We start from the raw sequence: 18083 nt of genomic DNA on the forward strand, positions 1-18083 counted from the left end.
ATATAAGGAGGATGTGAACAAGAGAGTGAGAAGCAGGTTTTTTGCATGCAGAGTTGTGAATGATTGGAATGCCTTGCCTGAGAGTGTGTCTGCAGAGAATTTAAATGTGTTTAAGGCAAGGTATGATGAGTTGTATGACAAATGGACTTTCTAGACGAGTCTTTCGTTCCATGGGGATGAGTCTTGGAATAATAATAATGGCAAGATCAGTTTGCAGAAGCACACATACAACTACAAGCAGTGTTATGATACCGATGTAAACTGCTAGGTTGCACAGATTTTTACATGACATTTTGATTAATGCTAAAGTTGGAGAGTAAATGATACTAACTATATGAAAGCTTCTGTGTTCATAATAGTTTTATAAATAACTCAAACTATGTTTTTTAAATAATAAGTAAATAAAAAGACTCGTCTAGAAAGTCTATTAACTAACTAGCTAATGAGAATTTTATTTAAATTCACAAAGTGAAAGAAAGAAGGAAGGAGAAAAAAATTTATTTAGATTTTGAGTACAAACATAATTTCAATGTATCAAAATTACATGCTTTCATTATTATTATAAACCTATACAATTAAATCTAAGAAGATTTCAGATGAATATCAAATGAATTATTTTCTTTAGTAACCAATAGCTGAAACTGTTTCTTTTCTTTATATATCACCATTTATTTAAATTTGGCTCATCGTCTTCATTTCTGGTGAAACCTATGAAAAAAACATGAAAAATTCTGTTAACAACATGTTCTAAATAAATAAATCTGCTAATAACTTATTTCCAATAGCAGTAAGCAGAGCTCTAAATCATAAATTTTTTGAAAGAATGGTGGCTGCTGGTCTCCATAGTAGTCACTGACAGTCAAGTCTAATCAGTGATTTCACAGGCATCAGGAAGAGCAAGTACCAGATAACTGTTGCCATCTTGTAGTCCTAAGATGTGTGTGTGTGTGTGTGTATATATATATATATATATATATATATATATATATATATATATATATATATATATCATTCTGAAGCAGTTAGCTATATAGTTGATTTCTGATCTGCAGAGTTAAACTGCATTTCCAGAAGAAAACTTTTACTTGCTAGAAAAATTAGTTCACTGGAGAAAAGAGAAATGCAAGTTATGCAGTATAACCAAGAATGAAAGTCTGGAAGCATTGTTGGCCTGGCTGAACAAACAGTAAGTATCTCTGCTCTCCTATCGATAGGCCACAGCTGCAGGCTTGAATCTCAATGTTCAAATGGACTCTTGTTATTTGGAATTACAGCCAAAGCATCTAAAGCTAAAATTTCAGTGTAGTCCCCCCCCCCCCTGGCTGATTCGTGTTTCATGAGATGACAAACCCAAGTTAATGGAATGAAAAAAACCCAGATATCTAATGTCATGTGGTGATAGTAATAAAAAGCATCCCACAAGATGAATTCAAGGAATATTCTGAACAATAGCAGCAGCATCAAAGCAAGGTACTGCTGCACAAGGAGATTACTTTGAAGATGACAGTAGCTACTAGTCTACAGGTAAGCAAATAGTTTTTAAGTAGGCATTCCAGAAATTTAATTATCACACATTGTGCATTGCCAATTCTATGCAGTTACAAACTTGTAGTTTTAAAACTGTAAATTATAAACCACTTTGCCATGTAAAGTTATTTATACATGAATAATAAATACATAAAAATTAAAACTCATTAGTAAAAGGGCTTAAAAAATTTGAGGAATAAAATTTATAAACCAAATTTAGTTATGTAATTTAACTGAAGGCTGATCTGCTATATGTATCTCTAAATTAAATTTACATGAAATTAGACATATGGTTTAAAAGGAAAAAAATCTGAAGGTTTTGGTTTTTTCCCCCTTTTAACAAATGATATTTTGAAAATGATTACAGAGAATAAGCACAAGTATTGATTCATTAATTGGGGGTGGTGTCGAGGCTAGCTGGTGAACGGACATGCTATCGGAGAGCTCCTGAGAGATTTGTGTTTTTTGTTGATTTATTGATGTTTTGGATTCAATTTAATGGACTTAAGTGTGTAATTTTGGTATATTATTGGAGCTTTATTAGCGTGGTTAGTGTACTAAAGTGTTTTATAACATAATCTATGTCGGGAAGTCGCCGCTAGATGAATTCGTAATGTGTAGTGTTCGTGCAAGCTCCAGATAAGATAAGTATCATTTTCAGTTATCGATACAAATTACTTAATATTGTGTAGTTTTGTTTTGTTTGCCTTGCGTATTTTACTGCGTCTTTTTTTGGTGTGTTATAACATATAATTTGACAAAACACGTTGCAAATAAGTATGGCACCTGTGCGAAGGAAAATGGCGGCCAGTAATGATGGTTCACCATCGTTATCAAAGAACGGTAGCATAAAAGAAATGAGTCAGTGTACTAGCTGTGAAATGTAAGCTTTGCGGAGTGCAGTCGGAGTGTGGTTAGATGATAATAAAGGATTGAATGTGTGTAGAAAATGTAGGGAGAATGAGGAATTGAAGTGTATTTCGGATCGTGAGTGTGATATTTTTGTCAACCTTCAGAATGAAGGAAATAGGGATATGACAAGAAACGGCAAGGTTGTACATGAAAATTGTGAGAGTGTGAATGTAGAAAGTGTGAACGATAGTATAAATGGTTTCTCAGAGAATAAAAAAGATGAGACAGATGCATTGAGTGAGATCGCGTTGTTGAATAGTGCGATAGAAAGAGCAAAACAGCAGCTAGAGTGCATGAACAAAAGTAGACTGAATGAACCAACCAATAATAAAAGGTATGACAGGAAAAATAGACGTATGAATGTGAACATGAACAAAATGAAGATAGAGTGCTGTATGGAGACTCGTTAGTATGAGGTGTGTTAGTAGAGGATTTGACAAAATCGTACCAACCTAGTGCGACCATAAAGGACGTAACTGAGTCTATTAGAGAGCAAAAGGAAAGGGTGAAAGAAATGATTGTTGTGGCAGGTACGAATGATTTGAAAGGAGATAAAATGGAAATGATAGAAGACCTGAATGAATTGTTTGAGGTAGCAAAAGAAAAGAGTGAGAGAGTTAGAATGATTAGTCTTTTGCCACGGTATGACAGTGAAATGTTTAAAAGGAGGGCCATAATTACGAATGACTTTATGCGTGGGTTATGTATGACGAGTGGTGTGGAATTTGTGGACGTGTGGAGTGAGTTTGATGGGCGAAAGGATCTATATAAGATGGATGGCTTGCATTTGAATGGTTACGGTGTAAGAAGACTTGAGAAAGTGTTGCTGAATGTAGTGGATGTGCAAATTCAGGGAAACTAGATTTGTGAAGGGGGGGGAGTAGATATACAGTCCTTATGTAGGCAGTTGAATGTAAGAATGAATATAATATGCCAGAGCAAATAAGGACAACAAATTTGAGTGGGATAGTTAATATAAGGCATCAAGGTAGGGTTGGAGCTAATGGGGGTCTTAAATTCATGTACACTAATACTAGGAGTATTAGGAACAAGAAGGAAGAGTTTTTGGCCATGGTTGGCACTTCCAGACCACAGGTTATAGGTATTAGTGAAACATGGCTGACTGTAGATGATATAACTAGTGGGAATGAATGTGATGGGTATAGTGTGTTCAGGAATGACAGGGAGAATAAAATGGGGGGAGGAGTATTGTTGATGATAGCTGATGAGCTACAACCATGCAGAATAGAAGTTGAATTGCAGGATAGAGAAAAGAGCACATTTGAGGCCATTTGGTGTGAGATTGTGACTAGCAGAACTAAATATACAATTGGGTGCTGCTATAGACCAGGTGATGGAAAAGATGGTGGTGACAGTATGAACAAGCAAATAGAAGAAATGGGTGGAAGGAGGGTGATTATTATGGGAGATTTCAACTATGGTCGCATTGATTGGAGTGAGGAGAGGACACACGGGAGGAAGGAACTGGATTTTATGCGGTAATTAAGGGATAACTATCTGCGACAGCATGTAATGGAAAATACTAGGGGTCAGAGAGTGCTTGACCTAGTAATTACATCTGAGGATTTGGCTGTAACAAATATGACAACATTGCCACCAATCGGTGAGAGCGATCATAGGGTCTTAACTTGGGAGGTGGCTAAAGGTGTAGAATTTTCAATTAAGACAGGGTACATGTGGAATTATCGAGCTGGAAAGTATGACAAGCTTAGGAGTTTGATTGGTTCAGTGCCATGGCATGTACAACTGCAAGGACTAGAAGTTGATAGTGCATGGGAGGTAGTTAAGAAGTGCTTGCATGAAGCAATGGCTGACTGTATACCTAGAGTCCGAATAATAAATCAAGTAGGGGTTAAATGGATGAATAACACCATTAAGCTTGAGCTGCAAAAAAAGAAACAACTATGGAGGGAATTTAAGGAGAAGGGTGACTGGCAGGCACATGAACGATATAAAGTGCAGGCCAGAAGGGTGACGAGTGTGGTAAGAAAAGCAAAAAAGGATTACGAAAGAACATTGGCCATGCAGGCTAAAGAGAATCCTAAACAGTTTTTTTAGATATGTAGCAAGTAAAAGGAAAAATGTACATGGCAGATTGATTTTAAAGAAAGCCGATGGTAGGGAGGTAACTGAATCAGTTGAGATAGTTGAGTTTTCTGAGTGAGCACTTTGCAAAAGTATATCATCCAGGTGGTGACATTGCAGAAACGAATAAACCAGTAGATTATACGGGAATTGTGGTTAATGAAGTGGAGGTGAGTAGTCTATTGCATAACCTCAATGTCAATACATCTGTGGGATTGGATGGTATACCAGCTCGTGTTGTACGAGAAGCAGCTAAAGAATTGTCAGTACCCTTGACCATTTTGTTTAATTTGAGTCTCGGGTCAGGGTTAGTCCCGAGCGGGTGGAAAGAGGGGAAAATAGTTCCACTGCATAAAGGTGGTTCCAAGACTGCTATTGTAAATTACCGACCGATTAGCATATCAGGAATCAATGTCATGGTCTTAGAGAAATTAGTCAAGAAAAGAATACAGGATTGGACAGATGAAAATGGGATATTGTATGGGGGACAACATGGTTTTGTGAAGGGTAGATCATGCCTCAGTAACTTGCTCACACTTTATAACACAGTGACGGCTGAACTGGATAGGGGTAATGGGTTTACAGTGATACTACTGGACCTTGCCAAGGCCTTTGATAGGATACCACATGGAACCCTAATCAGTAAACTGGAGCAGATGGGAATAGATATAGGGTTGGTGAGATGGATAGGAGGGTGGTTGAAGGAGAGATATCAAAGAGTGGTTTATTCAGGAGTGGAGTCTAAAAGACATCTTGTGACCAGTGGAGTGCCACAGGGCTCTGTTCTTGGACCACTGCTTTTCAATTTGTTCATCAATGATATTGGAAAGGATCTGAGAGGAAGTGTTCACTTGTTTGCTGATGATGCAAAGTTGGGTAGAGCAATTGTGAGTGCACAGGATGTCAAAATTTTACAGGATGATTTGGATAGTTTGGAGGACTGGGCTAGGAAAAATGGATGTCAATTTAATGTGGCAAAGTGTAAGGTTATGCACTTTGGGGTGAAAAGAATAGCAGCAGTATATCGCATTGGTGGAACCATACTCCAGGAGATTGATGAGGCCAGGGATTTGGGAGTGTTGGTGGATAGGGAGTTGAAGTTTAGGGGGCACATTGCAAAAGTAACTAAAACAGCTCACCAAATCACTTGGCTTCTGAAAAATACTGTAACATGCAGAGACGAACAAGTTGTTGTTCCTCTGTATCGAGCCTTGATAAGACCCCATCTGGACTTCTGTGCCCAGCTATGGGCACCAGCGTTTCTTCGTGATGGGGAGGAAGTGGAGAGGGTCCAGAGACGAGTGACCAAGATGATAGCAGGTCTGTGGAATGAACCTTATGAGAATAGGTTGAAGATTTGTGGGTTGCAGAAATTGGACGATAGGCAAAGGAGGGGTGATATGATTGAGACATTCAAATTACTGAAGGGTTTTTATAAGATTGATCCAGAAGATATTTTTGAAAATATGACTGGTGGTGGGAGGACTAGGGGCCATGCATGGAAGCTGGGCAAGAGCGTGGTTGACAAGGGTGTTAGAGCTAGGTTCTTTATTTGGAGAGTGGTAAATGAGTGGAATAAGCTTCCAGAGTCTGTTGTGGGTGCTACGACCGTGAATGAGTTCAAGGCAAGGTATGATAGATACTGTGTGAATGTTGAATAGTTGTTCTTGGCATGATGTTAGGGCCTCCCTTGATGAGTCTATCGACTCCTTGGAGTTTCCCGGAACAATAATAATAAAAAATAATAATAATTAAATCACAAATTTCAATGCAATCAGTTATCCATCTAAAATGGCAAATTACATCAATTTCTGGACAATGGTAGAAAGAAATTATGAGATTTGTTAAGAATTTTTGGATTAAATTATGCATTACTGATACTAATGCAATTTTACTGAAGCCTATAACTAATTCATGTATAACTATGACATATGCTATCAAAAATTAAATCCAAAACCTCCTTCAATTCCTTCAGAGCTGTTGAATAAACTGCTGCTGCTGTAACAGTTTCACCTTTTTTGAGGTACTTGGTAAGGATTACACCATCCATATTCCAAAAGACAATGGTAAGAATCTTCCCTGCTGACTTTTGGGTTCAGAACTTCTTTGGACATGGGGAACTTTTGTGTCTCCACTCCACTGACTGTTGTTTGGTCTGGGCCCTAGTGATGAAGCCATGTTTCATCAACACTCAACAATATGAGAAAAAAAAATTTCAACTCGATTTGTAAAATTCACTCAAAATCCCTTGAGATGAGAGCACATTCTCTCTTTTGGTTGGCATTCAAACATTTGGGGACTTAGCTGAGAGTTTCTGCATGTCCAGATGTTGACAGATAATGACTTCAACTCATTCCCTACATATCTCCAGAGTCTTTGTAATTTTTTGGTTGGTATTTGTTTATCATCAAGGATCATGGCATATACTGCAATGATGTTTTCAGGTGTGATCACTGTGGAAGATCTTCCTGAACTGGGGACATCTGTTATCTCATGATGCTCAGTTTTAAACTTGGTCATTTATCTAGCAACTGTTGGATATGCTGGGGCACAGTCCCCTAAAGTCTCACACAAAGTTTGGTGAATCTCAGTACGGACTTTTCTTGCATGAAAAACTTGAAGGCATCTCTGTATCTTCGAATTTCTTCAAAACCTCTGACATGTCTTAAGCATTCACAAACAATTAAAGTTTTAGCTGTGGCTAAAACTTTAATTGGTTTAATATATTAAACTTTAATTGTTTAATAAATAATTAAATAAACACAACCGCAACCATCTCAAGGATAAGGTGGTTGGTCCTATGCCTTCCAGTGTGTCCTATGTCTGTAGATGTGCGTGTTCATCATCCAGTTTGCCTGTTCTGGGGGACAAAAAATCTTCCTACCGCCATATGAAACTGGCTAACTCACCTTAAGTTGAAAGAGACTAGAAAAAGGTTCCTCATGGCTTGGATAGGAATTGAACCCAAGTCTTTCCACTAAAGGGCTTTGTCTATACTGATGAGCTATTTTTTGTTCTAGGTTTTTATCAGAACTTTTCAGCCTATCTCCCCTCATATAAAAATAAGTATCACATATTAAAAGAAAAATGTACAGAAATTTTCAAAAGAATCAAAGTCAAGCAACTTTCACAGTGTTTTCAAAATGCCTCTTAAAGTTATTCAAATGCAAGACGTCTACATCATCTTTATCAACTACTGCCTTTTCCAGTTTTGCATTATCAGCTGACAACTGTGTGTTCCCTTTAAATCATTCTCTGTATCATTAATAAATCAATTAAAAGTAGTGACCCTAGTACAGATCCTTGAAGCACTTAACAAGTCACCCTCATTCTCATTGATTTCACACTACCATATACTAAATTCCGATATCTGTCTGTAAGACTTCCCCAATCCATGCTACAGCTTGATATCCATTTCCATCTGATTTAGGTTATGCAATATTATCCATGCAGTATTCTGTTATATGCCTTTATCCCATAATTTCATATTGTGATTGTTAATAGAACTTATTTGACTAAATAGAAAAATTGATAAATTATTCAGTGGTTAATTAGTCTGTTGATGGATTTCCTTAAATATACACATTGTTGTAGAGGAAATTACATATCATTATGCAAAGAAGAATATTTGTCTGTTTGGTATAGAGATTTGTATTATTAAACTTATCACTACCAAATTTAATGTATTCCCCCATCCTTTCTTTTTTAAAACTAGAAATGGTAAACTTTGGATTCATGATTTCAACAACTCAAGTGATAGTTTACCTAATGATCATTCTTTAATAAAATTGGAATATTCATTTTAATCATAATCAAATTCCTGATATGTACCTTTGGGTGTACAGGATAATTATGATAGTATTACATGAAAAAGTCACACCATTACTAACTTCTGATCAATAATTTCCTCCAAATTAATCTGTAATCTGAAGACTCATATATTATCAGATCTTATATTAACGTCTTTTAATGCACTTTTTACTGTACCAATCCATCTACATCTTGGTCTTCCTCTGGGTCTTTTTCCTGCCAACCTGGCAAAGAACACTTGTTTTGCAAATCTTTGCTCTTGCATCCTGTTTAAGTGACCATATAACCTGAGATTAGCTCTGCTAACACATTCCTGAATGGTAACAATGGCGAGTTCTTTCCTAATTTTTCATGTGATACTGCCATTGATGTCACCTGTTTACTCCATTAACCTTTCTCAGAACTCTTTTGTCAGAGGTTTCTCGTCTTTTGAACAAGTGTTTTATTTCTAACCCAGCTCTTGGATCCATAAGTTAAAATTGGTATGAACACTGTCTTATATACAGCTAATTTACTGTTTTAACTAATTTCTTTCTTATTCCATATAAATGCATTCTGCTGACTTCCTACCACACAAGCTTTGCTAATTCTGTTGTCTATTTCCATATTTAATTCCTGGAAGTTACGAAAGGAAACTGTGAGCAGGAGAGAGAGGAGTGGTTTCTTTGCATGGAGGGTGGTTGAACCGTGGAATGCATTGCCTAATAGATTGGTGAGAGCAAGAACGGTCAATGAGTTTAAGTAAGGAGTGGTATGATAGATTTTATGTTTCCTAGGAGGGACCTCCCATGATGAGTCTTGATAGACTTGTGTTTCCTAGTCAAAGGACCTCCCGCGATGAGTCTTTTGACTCCTTTGAGGCCTAAATAATATAATTTACTATCTTCACTAAATATTGTGCCTAAATAGCTAAAATTTTTACTTGTTCTATAGGTTCACCATTCAGGATACAGGTGATGTTTTCAATGTTTCTGTCTATTTTCATTGTCTTTATCTTTTTATTGCTGATTTCCATACCAAACCCATCTCAATATTCAATTTAGTCAAGGAATCATTCAGACTTGTACTGGATTTACTTAAAAGTATAACACGACTTGCATAAAGTAAAGAGACAAGATTAATATCACCAATTTTAATATCAGATATAATACCACTTTCCTTCATGATGTGATCCATATAGATAATGGATAACAGTGGGGATAACGTGCACCTTTGACACACACCTGATTTTACTTTAAACCATGTATCTGTACCTCCTTCAATTCTAACTGTTGACTTACAGCTTAAACAGAGACTATGTATTGCATGATAAAATGTCCCATTTACACCACATAATTGTAGCATTTTGAAGAGATTTCCTCTTGGCACCTTGCCATATACCTTTTCCAGATTAACAAAACTTAAATACAAATCCTTGATATATTCTCAAGATTCAAGAAAAACAAGAGCCTGTGTAGCTCAGTAGATGTGGCGTTTACACACCACGGCGCTTGGCCGCACGAAGGAAGACTTGGTTTCGAGTCTAGTCGGCGACTAGAGGAAATTTTTCTAAGCCTTTTTTCGACCGGTTCCCGAGTTAGTCGATCTCTGGCATGGGCAAGCGGGTTTTTCCTCTCGGAAACTCGGGTTTTTCCTCCCGTAAACTCAAGAAAATCGACCGTAGAACTCACATTATTTCAGACATTAAATATATTGTGTTAAGGTTAGGGACCACGAGATGGCGGCACATTTGAGCCGTCTCTCTTCACTACGTACCGCTTAATTAGTGATAGCCTTGGGCCATCTATCTCTGATTGGTACCAGTGGAGATTGAACTGCCCACTCAGTCTCCAAAAGTTAGATAGGGCTAAATGGCCTCGCCTACTCCCGTATACGGGAATAAAAAGGCATTAGCTGATTTTTGATTTTTTTTTTTTTTATTTGTCTTAAAGTGTAAATCAGATCCTGACCTCTATTTGGTCTGAATCCAACTTGTTCTTCACCTAGTTTCCCTTCCATAATTTTTCATTGCCCTTTCTCAAGTATACTTACTTCAAAAAATATTACCAGTAACACTCAGTAGGGAAATACTGCTGTAATTCTCACACTGTTTTATATATGTGTTTTTATATAAAACTTTTATACCTCCATATTTGAGCATTTCTAGCTGATTTTCATCTACTCCAGCTGCCTTTCCACATTTCAGGTTTCTGATGAATTTTTTTTTTTTTATTTGAAGTATGGATATGTAATCCTGACTGCATTCCAGTTCGGAGTTTTCTACCATCATGCTGACACTGCCTGTTTCATTTAGCAGCCTTTCAAAGTAACTATTCCAGACATCTAGAATATGTTATCTTCAGTTTTCATGTCGCCTTTATCATGTCTGTCATCTTTGTCATCATTTACAGTACTTTTTCCTCCATTTCTAAGATTTCTCAATAGCCTCCAGAATATTTTGCCACCTTCCTGATATTTATTTTCCATGTTCTTACTAAATTCTTCCTATGACTTTTGTTTAGCTGGTTTTACACAGTGTTTAGCTTTCTTACATTTGTCTCTGTATTCTCTAAGAGCACAAGCTGACTTATTCGCCAGGAACTTTCGATATACTTTCTTCTTTTCTTTCACTGCCTTTTTAACTTTCTGAGTCCACCATGGAGTTCTGATTTTTCTATCCTTACAGACAACCTCACCACATGACTTTCTGGCTGAATTAATCATTTTCTTTAGGATTTGCCATTAAATCTGAAAGTTTTGTTCTTCTTTTAAAATTCTTTAATTTTTCAATAATGTCTGTGTATCTGAATCTGTAGTTCACCTCTGAAAGCTACTCAACTTTGATTCGTTTTGAAACTTTCTTAAACACGTTTTTTTCACGTGAAATTCAATTTTATCCTGCTGAAAAATAAATAGTGATCACTAATTATTTCAAATCTTCTGTATACTCTTGTGTCCTGAACTAGTGAGAAAACATCACTATCAACTATAACATAGTCAATGAGACTTTTCTTATTTCTTGTGTCTTTTCTCCATGTGAGTTTTTATGTGAATACACATTAAAATGTGAATGTGCATTTTTATGTTGAAACATGGTGTTAGTAATAACTAATCCATGTCCTGAACAGAAATCCAGCAGGCATTTACCATTATTATTAGCTCTGTGCTTTTCTCCAAATTTTCCTCAAACATTTTTATATGTCTGGTAATCATTTCCTACTCTGCTATTTAGATCTCCAGCAAGGACCAACTTTCCCTTTTTCTCAAAATATTCCTTAATTTCTTCCTTGGTAGAACCTTCTGTGGGATCATAAACACAAATTCCCTATTCTGATATTTGCCCACATCATTCTACATGATACTGCCTGCCATTCAAGAATATCATTATCCTCATATTTAGTGTTGAATACTATTTTGCTTGTTTTTGTCCTGATTGTTATTGCCTGAACATGCCATTTTGCATTTGTCACTTAGAAAGATCTCACTTTTTTTTTTGTCTTCTTCGTTTCAGACATGCATATTATGTTGATCTGGTACTTATCCAATTCTTCTGCTAGTTCCATTTTCTTTTCATTGATGGTTCTTATGTTGATAGTACCAATCTTGAACTCTGTTGATGTTGAGTTGGTATGTGTTCTAGAATTTGTTCCAGTGACTGAGTTTTCACTGTTTGCCCTGGTTCCCTGAGAAAAACAATGGAGGCCATGTTTAACTGGGTGATGCCCCAGCCAGTATGAAATTCTGTCATGTTTCACTGTTATTTTACATTGTGATTTAAGCCAGTAAGAATACAATTTGATCGGATAAATCCTAAATTGGGAGCCTATCCTCATTCGTTCAGTATCCAGGTAGATACATAACAGGGTGCACCATGAAAAGGTGAAGATAGGACATTAGGTCAGAAGCTCCAGTCGGTTCTCTGCATTCCTTAAAAGGTGACATGGAGGTCTCCTCCCAGTTATACAGCTCTAACCATGAAGCACCCCAACTCATTAAAAAAAAAAAAAATCCAATTTCATTTTCATTCAGTTACATAAATGCAACTATTTACTTATGTTATACACGTTATTAAAAATATTATATGAAGGACCAAAAATTTGCAAATAAATATAAACACTTTATAAAATGTGTGTATGTGTGTGTGTGTGTATATGGTGGGGTGGTCCGAATATACTGAATAAGGACTCGTGGATCAACAAGGCCATAAGGGACAATCATCTTGATTGTAAGGGAAGCGGCACTCCCATGGACCCCTAGCTGGATCTGTCCTCTCCTCCTTCTACTTTGAGGAAGATCCAATTACTTTAATCTATAAGGCCTTATCAGCCAACTCTTCTTATTTTATGACCCTTATGCTATTAGAGTACTCGAGGGCCATGGGATCTTTTCATTTCTGGCCTTACAACTATGCGCTCTCTATAAACCTTACTATAATTCTTCTATAATCTACTCTTTCCCCTTCAATATACCTTATTCGTCCTATGGGTTTAAATTCGGAAGAAGGCTAGTTCAGAAGCCTTAAGGTTGCAGCCTTACCACTGAACTATTCCATCATCAGGCTAGTCCCCTAACATGGAGAACATAATCCTACTCGTAAGCTGACAGAAAAAGATAATCAGATTGAATCTATGGGAAATGACAAAATATAATACACATAGCAAACTGGAATGTAAGAGGAACAGCATATAAAGAAATAGAATTAGACCAGTTATTAAATGAAAGAAAATTTAAAATAGCAGTAATCACTGAAACAAAAGAGAAATTAAAAAGAACTATGAGAACCGAAAATTTTAATGTGATATACAGTGGAGTCGACAGAGACCAAAGAGCACAAGCAGGAGTTATGATTTGGATTCATAACTCCTGCTTGTGGTGTTCTTTCTTTCAAAACAGTTAAAAGATTATAAATTATGGAATGAAAGAATAATAGAAGCTAGAATAAAAATAGATAGAGGCTATTTAACAATAATTGGTTTATATGCCCCAGAAGAAGGAAGAGAACAGGATAATATTGATTTTTATAATCAGTTACAAAGCATATATAATAAAATAAATAAAAATGATTATGTAATTTTAGCAGGAGACTTAAATGCAAGAATTGGAAATACGAAAATTAATAATAATATAGGAGTACATGGAGACATACTCTAAACAGGAATGGTAAAAAATTGATTAACTTTGTAGTTTATAATAACCTAAAAATAATGAATTCCTTCTATAAACATAAAGACATACATAAATATACTTGGGCAGCAAGAGGATGCAAATCAATATTAGATTATTTCATATTAAATGAAAAGACATCAAAATTTTCACTAGATGTTAGAGTTCACAGAGGATATGAAATAAGCAGTGAACACTTCCTTGTTAAAATAAAATTAAGATTACCACCTAAATGGCTATAAGTAACAAGAACAGAAAGAAAAAAATTGAAACATTTGTTTATAAAACTAGACTATTGAATGACACAAATGCACAATGGCTATATGAACAAAGAATTAACCAATATCTAGATAAAATAAAACAAAATGAAGAAATAGAAATAGAATGGCTTAATATAAAAACGATACTAAATGCAGCAGCAAATGAAAGCTTAGGAAACACCAAAAAATTCAATAAAAAGAAAAAAACTGAAGATCTGGGATGATACAATCAAAGACATAATCAAAAAGAAAAAAGAAGCCTATCACAAATGGTTAAGCAGTAAAAGATTAGAAGATGAAATAGAATATAAAAGAATAAGAGCCATAGCTAAAAGAGAAATCAGAAAAAGACAGAGAATCATGGAACAAATTTGTTTCTAATTTAGAACATGATTTATATAAAATAAGACCCAATGTACATAAGATTTTGAAACACTTAAATACCAAAGAAAACATAAAATTAAACACCAAATTGAAATTAGAAGAATTACTAAATTATTACACAGAACTGTGTAGTAATTTACACATTTTTTTTTTTTTTTTTTTGGACAGACAAATATTTTAAAAAAGACAACTGGCAAACAATTAACGAAAATGAAAAGGAAATAACTAAAGAAGAATTAGAAATCAGCCTGAAAGAAACAAGAAATGGAAAATCATCTGGAGAAGATAAACTAGGTTCAGAACTATATAAATACGCAGGAACAAGATTCAAAGAAAGACTGTTATTATTTTTAAATAAAATTTACTCAACTGGTATCCCCCCAATAGAATGAAAAAAAGCAATTGTGATTCCTATCTTTAAAAAAGGTAATAGAGATGACCCTAAAACTATAGAGAAGTATCAGTATACTAAATTCCTGTTACAAAATATATAGCGGAATCTTAAATAGCAAACTAATGAAATATTCCGAAAACTTTATTTTAGAAGTACAGAATGGATTTAGAAAAGGACAATCATGTATAGACCCGGGCCTTTTGCCTAAAATTAATAATAGAGAAAAGAAGAGAATACAATTTAGAAACACATATTGCATTTATTCACTTTGAAAAAGCATTTGACAAAGTTAAAAGAAACATTATTTAACATATTAAAAGAAAGGCAAATACCAAATAATATCCTAAAAGCTATCACAAGTATATATGAAAATAATCAAATACAAATAAGATTAAATCACAAGCTATCATATACGAGAGAGATAAACCAAGGGGTCCGATAGGGATGTTCCCTCTCAGTAACTCTTTTTAATATCTATTTAAATGAAATAATAATAAAATGGAATAAAAATTTACATCGAGGAATTAAACTTTCTCCTACAGTAAACTTAAACACTTTCCTCTTTGCCGACGACCAAATAATAATTACAAATTCTGAAGATAACTTACAGAAAGCTATTTTAGATCTAAGTGAAATATCCAAAGATTATGGTGTGATACATGTTGATATGATATATCAACAGAAAAATCAAACACTATGGCCGGACAAGATCCAGCAAGAACTAAAATAATAATAGATAACAAGATCTTAGAACAGGTGAATTCATTTAACTACCTAGGATGTATGATGACACATGAAAATGAAAAAGATATAAACGTAAAAATTGTAAAATATTTAAAAATAAACAGGTGTAATTAACTCTATATTTAAACCAAACTAGACTAAAAGTATACATTGGCCCTACCAGTCTTAATGTATGGAAGTGAAATCTGGACAATAAAACAAAAAGACAAACAAAGATTAACAACAGCAGAAATTAAGTTTATGAGAAAAACTGCAAAGTATACCCTATCTGATCGCAAAAGAAACGAAGAAATTATGAAAGAATTAAACCAAGAACCAGTAATAGAAAAAAATTAAAAAATATAAACATAAATGAATGGAACACGTTCAAAGAACGAAAACAGAAAGATTACCAAAACAAGCCTTAAAGTACAAGCCATTAGGAAAAAGAAAACCTCTTAAACGATGACTTTTAAGGCTGGAACAGGCCATGCTAGGCCTAAATCCTTGATATGCATAATGATGATGACTTTAAAAAATAAAGTGATCATCATCATTAACAAGAATTCTATTAAAAGCCAGTGGCAGTAATAATAATAATAACAACAACAAGAATAATAAAACATTCTCTTGGAATTGGCAGCCTCAGTGATTCTCACATGGTCCAAGACTAGATACTAAAAAAGAAATTATTAGGCTGTCTTTTATGTAATTTCCACACATAAAAGGTTGCAAAATCTATTAACAAATGAGTGCCATGTGTGCTATACCAATGATTGTAAAAACAATTCTGATTCCAACACAAAGGTAGCTTGTCCTTGACAAATCATCATCTATTTCCAGATATGTACTCTCAAGGAGGGTGTAAAGGCTACTAAGTCAGTAGCACATGATTAAGCTTACAGTATTTCTAATCTCCTATCAATAATTTTCCTCTAAATTGGTCTATTACTTGTCAGCATTCCAATATTGTTATTAAAATTTCGATCTTTATGGCACTTTTGACTGAATCAACTACATCTAGATCTCCATCTGGATCTTTTTCCCGCCATCTTGGCATCAAACAACTGTCTCTTCTATTCTGTTTAAGTGACCATACTACTTTAGATCAGCCTTTCTCACATATTCTTCAATGCCAGCAATGTTAAGTTCCTTCCTAATATCTTCATTTTTAATATGAGTCTGTCACTGATACCATCTGATCAGGCCTCCGAACTATCAGATATGAGTTCTGTTCTCAGAAGACTCATATTTACTGTCTCTAGTCTTTGAGTAAGTGATTTATTTCCAACCCAACCATCAGATCCATAAATCAAAACTGATTTGAACACTGTTATGTATACTACTAGTTTAGTGTTTTGGCTATTTTTACTCTTATTCCATATAAATTTATTCAACTGGCTTCCCACTATACCAGCTTTGCTTATTCAGTTGTATTTTTAATTTGCTATTTTCACTAAAAATGTGCTTAAATAGCTGAAATATTTTAATTGTTCTATAGGTTCTCCATTGGGATTGCACCTGAGGTGTTCTGTCCTATCTATTTTCACAGTTTTGGTTTTCTTATTGTTATTCTCATTTTTTACAGCTATTATTCAATTTAGTTAGAGAATACTGGACACTTGCATAGATTCAAAATTAGGTCTTCTACATAAAGCAAAGAGCTAAGTTTAATATCTCTGGTTCTAATATCAGGTTTAATGCCCCCTTTTCTCATAATTCATATAGATGATAAATAAGAGTTAGCAATAGCCTTGCCATACACTTGATTTTATTTACAAACCATTTTGCATTCCTTCAATTCTAACTGCTGAATTAAGACTTAAATATAGACTATGTTTTGGTCTGCATAATGTTCCACATACTCCATATAATTATAGTGATTTGAAAAGATTTTCTGTGGGCACCTTGTTGTATGCTTTTTCCAGATCTATAAAACTTAAGTACAGCTCCTTGTCATATCCCCCCCCCCCCCATAATTTCCAAACCATTTGTTGTAAAGTGAACATCTTATCTTGACAACTTCTTTGGCTTGAACCCAGCTTATTCTTTTTTTCTAAGTTTCTGTTCCACAATTTTTTTTAGCCTCTTCTCAAATATTCTTGCATAAATCTTACTAGGACACCTCAGTAGCAATATACCTTGTGACCCTTGAATTCAGCTTTATTCCCCCCCTTTTTTTTTATATATAAATGTGAACTATGACAACACTACTAAAATCATCTGGAACTCAATCAAGCTCGCTAAACTATGCAGTGTAGCCACCATAAAACTTATATACCTGCATATTTATGCAAGAATATTTGAGAAGAGGCTAAGAAAAATTGTGAAACAGAAACTTAGAGAACAACAACAAGCTGGGTCCACGCCAAAGAAGACCAGATCGAGGCCAATAGGAAAAAATATAAATTTATTGAATATCATCTGCTCCAGCTGCCTTTTCACATTTCAGGCTTTTAATACCTTTTTTCTAACTCAAGATATGTACTCCTTTTTGCATTCCTCTTAGATATTTTCTACTGCTGTACTGTCATTGTACCAATTCAATTCAAAATAAAGTCTGATGAAATTTTTTATTACACAGAAGGTGGGGGAAGAGAATACAGGGGCATCCATGGAAGTTAAGTTTGTTCACAGTCTAGAAAGGGGTAATAGCTAGGTTTTCCCTCTCACAGAGCAGTGAGTGAGTAAAATAGTTTTCCTTTAGAGGTAGTGAGTGCATCTAGTGTGAATAAATTTAAGGAAAAGTATGACAGCTGGTTTGGATGATTTATAGCTTCTCTCGATGAGTCCTTGACCCCCTAATGCTAGAAGCATCAGGAATA

The 18083-nt window shown here is 34.9% G+C and overlaps 1 protein-coding gene across 1 annotated transcript in view; it reads right to left on the bottom strand.

The window, feature by feature from the left end:
* Positions 1-482: 482 nt before the first annotated feature.
* The window catches only part of SCOT (Succinyl-CoA:3-ketoacid CoA transferase), a 210706-nt gene continuing 193105 nt past the window's right edge, over positions 483-18083 (bottom strand). The window contains exon 15 of the mRNA XM_090408800.1: positions 483-708. Coding sequence (XP_090264926.1) covers positions 673-708 — 36 coding nt within the window. The 3' untranslated portion in view covers positions 483-672. The remainder of the gene's footprint in view (positions 709-18083) is intronic.

This window comes from Typopeltis vanoorti, chromosome 19 (assembly GCF_054136105.1).
Source record: "Typopeltis vanoorti isolate ZY-2024b chromosome 19, IOZ_Tvanoo_1.0, whole genome shotgun sequence".
NCBI lineage: Eukaryota > Metazoa > Arthropoda > Arachnida > Uropygi > Thelyphonidae > Typopeltis > Typopeltis vanoorti.